Below are 11,695 nucleotides of genomic sequence, written 5' to 3'. Positions count from 1 at the left end.
ATATGGTTAATTTTCAATTCAACTCAGAGCTATTTATTTCAGTGCAATCCCTATCTATGTCAAAAAAAAAAAAAAAGAAAAAGAAAAAGAAAAAAAAGAAAAAAAAGCGTCTTGAAAACAGAATAGAAGAAAAATCCTGAAGTTCATCTGGAAGCACAATAACCCTGAATAGCCAAGTCAATCTGGAGCCATAAAACAAAACTGAGGTTATCAAGTTACCTGACTTCAACATATACTACAAAGCTACAGTAACCAAAACAGCATTATACTCAAAGAAAAAAAAAAGAAAAACAGCACTGACGTATGAAACAGAATAGAGTCCCAAAACAAATCTATACTAATTTTTGACAAAGGTGCCAAGAGCACAAAATGCATAAAAGAAAGTCTCTTCAATGATTAGCATTAGGAAAACTAGATATTGACATGCAGAAGAATGAAATTAGGCTCTCTCACAATACACAAAATCAACCAAAATACGTTAAGAACTTCAAGGTAAGGCCCAACATTTCCACAAGTAAGTATAAGGAAACACAGGGGAAATGTTCCAGGGTACTGGTCTGGGCAGTGATTTGCTTCATATGATGTCACAGTCAACTAAAACAAAAACAGAGAAATGGGATTACATCAAACAAAAAAAGTTTCTGCACAGCAAAAAAAAAAAAAAAAAAAAAAAAAAAAAACGAAACAAAAGAGTGAAGAGAAACGTACCGGGTGAAAGAAAGTATCTGCACACCATACGAATGATAAGAAGTTAATATCTAACATATGAGGAACTCAAAACTTCTAATAGAAAGTTTTCAACTAACTCAACAACAAATGGGCAAAGAACCAGAATAGACATTTCTCAAAAGAAGACACAAGAGTGGTCAAAAGCTGTATGAAAATACTCAATATCATTAGCCATCAGAGAAATACAAATCAAAACCACAAAGAGGTGTCACTTCACTCCTGTTACAATTGCTGTGATGAAGGAGGAAAAAGTTAACAAGTGTTCACGAGGATGTGGAGGAAACAAAACCCATGCACACTGTTGATAAGAATATAAATTAGCACAGCCATTATGGAAAACAGTATGGAGGTTGTTTCAAAAATTACAAATAGAACTACTATAGGATCCAGCTATCTCACTGTTAGGCACATATCCAGAGAAAAGAAAAATCAGTATTATCAAAGTGATATCTGCACTCCTATGATTCTTTCAGCACCATTCACAATATCCAAGATATGGAAGCAACCCAAGTGTTCATCATGGGAAGAACAGATAGAGAAAATGCAGTATACATACACAATGGAATTATCTTCAGCCTCACAAATGGAGAAACGCTGCCATCTGTGATGAAATACAGATAAATCTGGAGGGCATTATAAGTGAAATAAGCCAAGCACACAGAAGGATGTGATTTTGCATGATCCCACTCACGCATAATTCAGAAATATCAATCTCATAAACGTGGATTACAATACTAGTTAACCAGAGCCTGGGGTACTAAGGGAGCTGTGGTTGAGGAGACATTAGTCAAAGAATGTATATTTATAGTTAGACAGGAAGACTAAGTTCAAGAGATCTATTATTCAGCATTATGACTACAGTTAATGACAATATAGTGTATTCCTGAAAAATGCTAGGAGATTGAATATTAAGGGTTCTCATCACAAAAATGATAACAATACACATTTGTTAGTTACATTTAACCAGTCTACAATGTATGTGTACTTCAAAACATCATGCTGTATGTACACAACACATATAAGATTGTCAATTAAAAAACTTTTTTTAAAAAAGTAAAAATACAGAGAAAAAATGTCACGTGTTATTCGTCATCGGAATGGTTTGAGATACTGCAGTATCATAAGCCCTCCTCTTTTCAAAATACCAATCAGAGACCAAACACCAATCTTACAGTGCTATAAGCACAAAGTCATGTGACATAAATCCTGGCTTTCAGACACATTATAATTGAGACTTCAATATGTTAGCAAAGTGGGAAATGTACCATATAAAGCATTTTATCTCATTTCCCATGAGGGTGAGAGCACCAGAATTTTGGCAGTGTTGCCTGCAGTGGCCAAAATGCTGTTCTGATTACAATGTCTGAAGAGTACTGGCAGAGATCCCAGCATCTTGTGGAGCAAGAATAATGAGAAATGTTACATTAGACTAATTTATTTCATGCTTTTGGCATTACTCCAAGTAGGTTAGCATTAGCCGGCATCTCAAGTGTTTCAGCAAATCTATTCGTTACCCAGTTTCCTTTCCTGTTAAAATCACATCTCAGTTGTGACAAATATACCTGTGTAATCAGAACTCCAATGCCATAGGAAATAGATGGCTTAGAAAGTTCCCACATGCCTGTTAACAGTCATAAGCAAACTTCCATACATCCTATCCCTTAAAAGTGGCCACCCCATGCATTACTTCATCAGACTAATACCTTGTTTTTAAGGGTGGCATAATGTGTTTATGAGAATGAACACCACTTAAGGTATACAAATTGATACTCTTGTTACATATTCACTAATTGAGTTTACTCCCCAAGTTAAGATGAAGAATAATTTTCAGTACCCCAAAAGTCCATTCTCAGTTACTTATCCCTACCTCAAGGTAAGTGCTCTTCTATTCTCTGTGCACCAGATTTTTTATGTTCTTGAACAATATATAAATTAGAACCTCTTTTGAGTTTAGCTTCCTTTGCTCTAAACCATGTCAGTGATACTCTTCATGTTGCTCATCTTTTGAGTTTAGCTTCCTTTACTCTAAACCACTTCAGTGATACCACTTCAGTGTTGCTCAATGTTTTAGAAGCACTTTCCTTTTTACTGCTTGTGTGGCTTGTTCTCTATCACGTCCTTTAAACTACCTCTCCTGATTTTCTTGTATACTGTTATATCTGCATGATTGTATTCAGAACATATCCATATATGTAACTATATGCACAAATGCACAGTAATTCTTCACGTGACATCATGCACTGGTAGGCATATGGTATTTGGTTGACTTTCTTACTAGGAAAGGAGCTACTGAAGATGGTCAATTTCTAGGTGTTTGCAATTTGCAATGCCTGTTTCAACACAGCCATCCCTAAAATCAAGACTCTGGGACCCTTTCCAGGAATACATAAAGTCACAATTATTTTCACACAAAATATAACTTGCCCTTTTCACCATACTAATGTTTGCACTGGAGGTTCAATGGCACTGGTGTTTGAGACTCCTGGCTTCCTACCACTAATGGATCAAGACAGTAGCACCAAACTGCACTTGAAGTCATTTCTAATTTTCACAATCATAAAAGCTTCCCTAAAGATAAATAAATATAAGCAAGTTTCACTTAAGAATATCCCCAGCACACAGGGAGAATATCATGTGAAGGCTAGTTATGTAGCCACAAGCCAAGGAACTACAAGAGCTTGGAGAGGCCTAGAACAGATCTCTCCTATCCACTGAAGCAGTATGGCTCTGCCAACACCTGGTTTTGGAATTCTGGCCTCCAGGATTAGGAGACAACTAATTTTTGTCTTTTAAGTTACCCATTTTGAGTACTAGCAAACTAATACAAATGGAAAGCATAGATCCACCCCTTTAATTTTGGAGGGAAAGTGTTAACATGCCATTAACTTGCATGTACTCTTGGTTGACTCTATTCTACTGTATGTCACTGATCAAAGGCCTTTGTGTAGGGCCTGATCTAAGGAGACCTCTATCCTAGTTCCATGAACCTTACTTTTGTTGACTCTAAATCATCAATTTCCTACACATGAGCTCAAGCTTCAGTATTTTCTGTCTATTCTGTTCAGTGCATGTCAAATAGTAGGTACTCAAAAAATATTCCTCAAGAATGAAGAAATGAGAAAGTAATGTTTAATTTGGGAATACAGATTTTTGTGTATGGTCAAGAGCTGTTGACAATGATGGTGCTCATTCCTTTGTTCTTCTGCTTTTCATCCTTTTTTTCCTTTTCTTCATCTCTCTTTGGGCTGGGATTTAAGTATTTGGACTTGCTGCATGAAGCTCATGGGCCTGAGTTGCTCTTTCCCTGCTGTGGATGTGTGTGCTTTTGTACCAGTTTGTCTATGAGTTGTACAGAGAAGATGAGTTCTTAGTCCTGCTCTGCCAGCCCTCTTGGTAGGAAAGAGAGTTGGAGGAAACGAGACCTTCAATGCTTGAGCACAAAGGCCTGAGGGCTTGACCTCTGCCACACGGAAAGAGGCTGTCAGGTTCCGGACCTCTGTAGGGCAAAGATTAGGACCAATGTGCAGTCATAAAGTTCAAGACATCAAACAACAGAGGAGCAGTATTTTGTGAGAGCCCAGACTTGCTGCCTTTTGAGGACCAAGGCAAGCTGAAAGAGACTCAAAACAAAGTTACGGGTTGACAGTGTAGCTCTTTGAGCTCACAAGCTGGTGAAATATAGGAAAAACAAACTCAAATAATATGCAGTGCACAGAGGAGGATATTAAGTCAGAGATGAACATTTATGGAATAAAATCCTCCAACAGAGCAGGCAATGGATGGAAGAGATGTATGCCAGCTGATGTTTGGTGGCTTAGTTTTACTTACATATGATTTAAAATTCACCTACTTACAGAAAGGATTTGAGGGAGATGATGAGATGAGGGTGAGGGATAAGGTAACAATAACCCAAGGTTGTCAAGCATGGTGAGGTAAGGAATGTCCCTACTTCAGGGAGGAAGGACTGGAAAGAGAAGACATTTTTTAACATGTTCAGTATTGCATTTGTCAGTCATGAGATGGAGGGACACTGAAATAACAGTGTCACAAAATAACAATAAACATGGCAGTCAGAGAATTACCCACCTCTTTCCACTGTAGTATCTTTGTTTCACTGAGTCAAAATTTTGACTATCAGCCGGGGTGAATGGCTCATGCCTGTAATCTCAGCACTTTGGGATGGGAGGTCAAGGAGGGTAGATCAATTGGGATCAGGAGTTTGAGACCAGCCTGTCCAATTTTTGTACATCCAAACTATAAAAATTAGCTGGGCATAGTGGTGTGTGCCTGTAGCCCCAGTTACTCAGGAGGCTGAAAGGCACAAGAATCCCTTCAATCCAGGAGGCAGAGGTTGCAGTGAGCTGAGATCACACCACTGCACTCCAGCCCTGGCGACAGAGTTAAGACTGTCTCAAAAAACAAAACAAAATTTGATTATCACAGGCACATGCACACATGGATGCAAACACACACACACCCATTTCGGCAGTTGCAACTGGGATCTTAAAATTACACCAAATTCCTCAGTTTTTAAAGTTTTTCCTTCGTGTGTCCTGAAAGAAACCCCCTGGTTTTCTCTTTCCTTTATGTGGTCATTTCACTTCAGTTCTTTCAGAAACATCAGATGTGATACACAGGGAGAGCTCAAAAGCAAGCACCAAATGAGGATTTACAACAAAACAGCAGTTAAAACCATAGGTTTTTGAGCTCGTGGATGCATAAAAATACCCACTTGGCAAGTACCTCCTTTAAGACTCCAAGGAGGAAGACTATTGACTCTTATTCCCTCTATAACTGATTCTTGTATAGAATCCAACAAGACACAGTGTCTTGCCCTGTTGCCCAGGCTAGGGTGCAGCAGCAGAATCAGGGCTCACTGTAGCCTTGAACACTTTGGTGAAAAAAGCTATCAACTGGTCCTCCCACCTCCACCTTCCAAGTAACTGGCACTACAAGCATGTACCACTACACCTGGCTAATTTTTTTTGCTTTTTACTTTTTGTAGAGACCCAGTCTCAATATGTTGCCCAGGATGGCCCGAAACTTGTGTGCTCAAGTGATCCACTCCCAAAGTGTTGGGATTACAGATGTGAGCCACTGCAATATAAAATAACCTTTATTTTTACTTCCTGTTATGTATCATAATTCAGAATTTGCTTTTCAACAGTAGCCAAATCTTAAACTGTTGGCATCAACTGCCCCCAGCCATTTTTCTTTTGTTTCTAAGTCTTTACAAACATCAAAGACATCCATGTCCCACTGCCTAGTACTTGTAAATGCTACCTGCCAAGACAAAGTGGACTAAATGTGATGTCATTTAAGTGACAGTCCATGAAACAGAGATTATCCTGGTGGGCCCTTAAAAGTGGAGAACTGTTCCTGACTGGGTCAAAGAAAGACCATTCAGTGTATCTGAGGAGTAGGACCACTAGGCAAAAAATGCACGTGACCTATAGAAGCTGAGAACAGGCCTCAGCTGCCAGTCAGCAAGCGAACAGGGAACGTGCCCTACAGCCATAGAGATCTGAATTTCTACCAGTAATGTGAATGAGGAAGGAAACTAACACCTTCCCCAGAGCTTACACAAAAGAACACAGTCCTTTTGGAGACAGAGGCCAGACTTTGGAACAAAAAAACTGTGAGGTAAATTCTATAAGGTGAAAAAAGAGGGGAGGAGGGAAGAGGCGGGGAAATTATTTTAAAACTCCCTAATTAACACAAACACATTTTTCTTCTATGATTTCAACAAATGTTCATTCCCTCAGGCAGCCAGAAGTATCATGCTTTTTGCACTTTATTTAGTGATGTTATTGCCATCATTCTGACCAGAGAAGATGTGAGTAACATGTATGAGGGAAGGAAAGAAAAGGTTTATTTCCTGGAGGGTCAGAGGAAGAACAAGTGGTACCTAGAGATCTTAAGATGGTGCCAAAACCCAGGCCCAAAATTCAAACCCTACTATTATCCACAAGGGGGAAAACACACACACGCACACACACACATTAGGAAACAGGAATTCACTGTTTATTTGTGCAAAGAGAAAAAATATGCCACTACTGTAACTTAGCCACTGCTCTGTTTGGCAGCCAGCCTCTTGTCTCTCTCTTCAGCAATAGTAAGTCGGATGCCCTTTCCCCTGGGCAGGGAAATCCAAGGTTTATAACCCTTCAATTGAGAAGGAGATAAAATAAGTACATAAAAAAAGGGATGAAAAGGGAGGAGACGAAAGAAAGCGGAAGGGAAAGAAAAAAAAAGAAAAAAACAAAAAACAAAACCCAACACTTCACCAAAACACACATGCTTTGTACCTTCCTTTACATTAAGGGGCACCTAACAGAATACTACCAAGCAAAATTCCCAACAAAATAAAAACTTCCCTCTATGTGTTTCCTGAGAGTTGTCTCATTGTCACTGTTCCTCCAACTTCCCGCTGCTGAGCTGCTGAATACAGGTCTTCCTGCTTCTATTTTGTGTGAAGCAATCAGTCAAGAAGCTTTTCATGAACACCTTTTTCTATGAGGCACTCACAGTGCTGAGAAAAAAAAAAAAAAAGGCCATTAACCTCAGCTTCTCAGTTTTGAAGTAGAGAACTGTCAGCTACCTGTTATCAGCTTTACAGAGCTTTCACATGCACCTACTCACTCCCCTGATCCCCTGTTTTCAAAAGTACAGAATGAGCTGTCATAATTCAGTATTGAGAAGAGAAATGGACCAACTATAGAACTGCCAAATGGCACAGCCAAAGAGGCAACAGCAGGCTTTCCCTCTGTACCATATCGTCTCTCAAGTATCAAATGGCTGCCAGCGTACAAGTGTTAAGATGCCGCTCCCAAGGCTGAATTGCTGGATGAAAAGCTTTTGATTAAATCCCTTGCCCTTTGCTTAAGTCATACGGTAATGGATTCTCATGTGAAGGTATGTGTGACTCCAGAGGTGCTCCTTCACTGAAAAGGTCTTAAAATATCTCAGAGCAAAGTCATCTTTAATGAGTAAAGGAAACTCACAGGTGGTATGTGGCTTGTAAATGCTCTTATTCTCAAATTAGCAACTCACTCATAGTCCCTTACATCAATCTTCATTATCAACTCCATGTTCAATGATGAGGTATATGATATAGTCTCAGAGGGGTTGGCAGACAGTGACCTTAACCCAGCACAAACCAGTGATATAGCCCTGCGGAAGTTACAAGGCTGAGTTTAACTTAATTTGTTGTGTGACAGTGCTGGCAAGTCACACAGACCTCCTCAAGAGGCAGGCGCAAGGCTCTAGATCTAACTAACACTCTTGCTGGGTCAGAGGCTCTAAATAAAGCGCTTGCTGCACTCTGTGCACCTTAACAAAGGAAAAAGAAAAGAACAAACAAACACCAGTAGTGCATGCAGGTCTTTATGCTTTTTAGGGTGAGTCTTCTTAGAAAGTAGTAAAGATAGTGGAAGTCTTACATTGCCAATGACAAAAATGTTGGAAATCCTTGTGGCAAAGCTGTTGCCACTGGCATCCTTCATATGCACCACATCGAAAGAACCGGGATGTCTTTCCCTGTTTATGATCACACCAACACAACCGAGGTTAGCTCCACCAATCGCCATACACACATTGCCTAGAGGGAAAGGAAAATAAACAGGAGAGCAGTCATTTTAAAACCAGATAGAGGCCTGCTGCCTTTAAAACCAATTAACACAGATAGGATCACCGGGACAAAAAAATGGAGGATCACTCCAAAATCATAATTTCAAGAACTCTTATCACTATGAAGATGCTTTTTGTGAAGCAGATTGCAGTCAGCATTTTAAGGCATGTCCCTAAGGATTTTTCCAACAACAAGCTTTCCCTGCATTGTTTGTCCAACAATAATTCTTCAAAGGTTAAATAAATAATCATTTGGTGGGGAGGGGGGGTGGTCAAAGATGGCATGGAAGAGTACTGGGTGGGTGGGAAGAAAGGAATGATGACTAAGAGGGAGGGAGAACTGGAGAAATTCAGGCTAATCAGAAAGACACTAGACAATAATGAAAGGACTTTAACTGGACTGCTAGTTAATCCAATCTCTAGAGGGGGGAACTTCCAATGTTCTGATGGCTGTCATGGGGTCCCTGAAACAATACGTTCATTTTGGATATCTGGACTTATTTTTGTGGGACATAACCACCTAATATAAGCATCCTATATAGGGCACAGGCCACTATGTCAAGTAAGTTTTATTTATCACAGAATAAGCATGTTTTAAGAAAAAGTTTCCCTCAAACCATTGCTAAGACTCAGGCATGAGTCCACTTTTTTATGTGAAGACACATTAAAAAAAAAAGAAAAGAAAAAACCAGAAGACACACCAAAATCAGAGAATGCAGCCCTGTCTTAATGCCAGCAAAACAAAATACAAACTAGTACCCTAGCCTAAAAAACTCCAGGGTAAGTTTGAAATTATAACCTATGAATCAAGAGGAAAAACATAAATCAAGGGCATAAACACTTACTGAGCTCTCAAAACCTGATGGGAAAAGAAGAAACCAACTCAGCCTGAGGGGCTTAAAGATGAGGTGCTGGGATAAAAGAAAATTAAAATTATGTTTAAGGTGAAAATTGCTTGATTTGACAATGAACAAAGAGATTTCTGCAGTTTGACCCTCCCTACCACAAAGATGTTTATTGATCCAAAATGCAGATTTTTAACAGTAATCCAGGGCCAGTGGGAAATGTGTGTTTTGCTACGGTGAGAAGTCACAGGAATTAAAAGTACCAAAGGTTTGGCCTCAGCATTAGCAAGTATACTGAGAGTCAGAGAAGTGATCTGAAAGTAATTTTGTATTGCATTTATTCCAGATGGTATGAATACCCAATAATGTTCAGGTAAGTCACAAGAAAGCACCCACACACTCCTACCAGAAAAATTAAAAAAAATCACATTAACTGCCCAAGATTTTGTTTCTTAGGTCCGTATACTTGGCCAGAACCTTGGCCCAGGTTAGGGTTCTTGTGGCAACCACTGAGAAGACAGTTAAACGAGTAGCACCTAACACCCTCAGCTACAAAAAATTTTTGTACACTATGCTTTAGGGCAGAATGTAGGAAGATCTGGATAAAAACACCTGGTCAGTAACAAAATGCAAGGTTTGTTCTATCTGATAAACAGAAGATGACACCTGAAAAAGAGGTGAGATGAAATGCCAACGAAAGTTGGGTGTTTTGTTCTAATAGAAAAGACCCAATTGCAGAGACTCCTGTAAAAGAAACTCAGTACTTGGGAAAGAGCAGCAGAAATGCCTCACACTGTTTATGTCGATAATAAGGTCCACAAAGGTTTTTCAGTTCATTTTCCAGAGTCCTTATGTGGGAACACTATGGACTTAGTACGCACAGGGAAAAAATAGAACTAAATTACTCCTGGTAAGATTCAAATTGTTAATAATAGTTCTTTCCCTTCACTTGTTTGCTACTGCTTCTAGAACTGAAGAAAGGGTATAAACTGATGAAAACACTGACTCTTTCAAGGTGTGTTAAGTTCCAATAAAAAGCCCCTGACATTTAGAAAAGTACTCACCAGGACACTTTAGTAAATGTAAGTTGAAAGCTAAGACCCTTCACAAGAATCACTGTAACTCTTGAATGTGTCAGATCTATTCTATATATCTATTAGACAACTCTCAGGAAAACAGACTGAGTGGAAACTAATGTTGACTTTTGTTGTGAGACTCTGCCTTCTTTCTGATGGCCTCACAAGGAGAGTGGAATAGAAATCAAAGCGCTGGGTTCAGTCTCCAAGTGAAAGCTCTAACCAGAGACCCTCAAGGCAGAACTCTCATAAACATATGAGCCCAAAAACAACCCTGTCTTCCTACTAACAAAATACAGAATTTAGCCGGGTGGTCGTGTTTGTAATCCCAGCACTCTGGTGGGCTGAGGTGGCAGTTCACAGGAGGACAGGAGTTCAAGACCAGTTTGGCCAACATGGTGAAACCCAATCTCTACTAAAAATACAAAAAATGGCTGTGTGTGGTGGTGGGCAACTGTTCCCAGCCTCTTGGAAGGCTGAGGCAGGAGAATCACTTGAACCCCAGAGGCAGAGGCTGCAGCATGCCAAGGCTGCATCACTGCACTTGGTTTTCTCTTCTTGTGATAGTTTGCTATCACGACCACCCGGCTAACACATCACTGCACAGCGAGACTGTCTCAAAAAAAAAAAAAAAAAAAAAAATTCCTCAAGGATCTAGAACTAGATGTACCATATGACCCAGCCATGCCACTACTGGGTATATACCCAAAGCATTATAAATCATGCTGCTATAAAGACACATGCACACGTATGTTTATTGCGGCACTATTCACAATAGCAAAGACTTGGAATCAACCCAAATGTCCATCAGTGACAGACTGGATTAAGAAAATGTGGCACATATACACCATGGAATATTATGCAGCCATAAAAAAGGATGAGTTTGCGTCCTTTGTAGGAACATGGATGCAGCTGGAAACCATCATTCTCAGCAAACTATCACAAGAAGAGAAAACCAAACACCGCATGTTCTCACTCATAGGTGGGAACTGAACAATGAGATCACTTGGACTTGGGAAGGGGAACATCACACACCGGGGCCTATCATGGGGAGGGGGGAGGGGAGAGGGATTGCATTGGGAGTTATACCTGATATAAATGACGAATTGATGGGTGCTGACAAGTTGATGGGTGCAGCACACCAACATGGCACAAGTATACATATGTAACAAACCTGCACGTTATGCACATGTACCCTAGAACTTAAAGTATAATGATTAAAAAAAAAAAAAGAATGGAAAAAAAAATTGACTTCATGTTGTTCTTACTAACAATACTTTACATATAGTGTATAGCATGGAAGAAACTAAGACACCATGATAAAGAACCACCATCATCACCATAGCATCAAACCAAATGCAGAACTTGGAACTGCCTTGAAAGAGTCTACAAGGACACACACAAAACAAAACAGAA

General features: G+C 39.6%; 1 protein-coding gene across 1 annotated transcript in view; it reads right to left on the bottom strand.

Annotated features, from left to right (window-relative positions):
• Positions 1 to 6,792: 6,792 nt before the first annotated feature.
• Positions 6,793 to 11,695, bottom strand: part of LOC104666618 (40S ribosomal protein S4, Y-like) — a 49,376-nt gene continuing 44,473 nt past the window's right edge. The window contains exons 5-6 of the mRNA XM_030926320.1: positions 8,172 to 8,329; positions 6,793 to 6,894 (exon numbers count right to left, since the gene is read on the bottom strand). Of these exons, the coding sequence (XP_030782180.1) occupies positions 6,793 to 6,894; positions 8,172 to 8,329 (260 nt within the window). The remainder of the gene's footprint in view (positions 6,895 to 8,171; positions 8,330 to 11,695) is intronic.

The sequence above is a fragment of the Rhinopithecus roxellana genome, chromosome 22 (assembly GCF_007565055.1).
Source record: "Rhinopithecus roxellana isolate Shanxi Qingling chromosome 22, ASM756505v1, whole genome shotgun sequence".
NCBI lineage: Eukaryota > Metazoa > Chordata > Mammalia > Primates > Cercopithecidae > Rhinopithecus > Rhinopithecus roxellana.
Note: the sequence above shows the minus strand (reverse complement) of the source record. Positions and strands in the feature narration are given on the sequence as shown.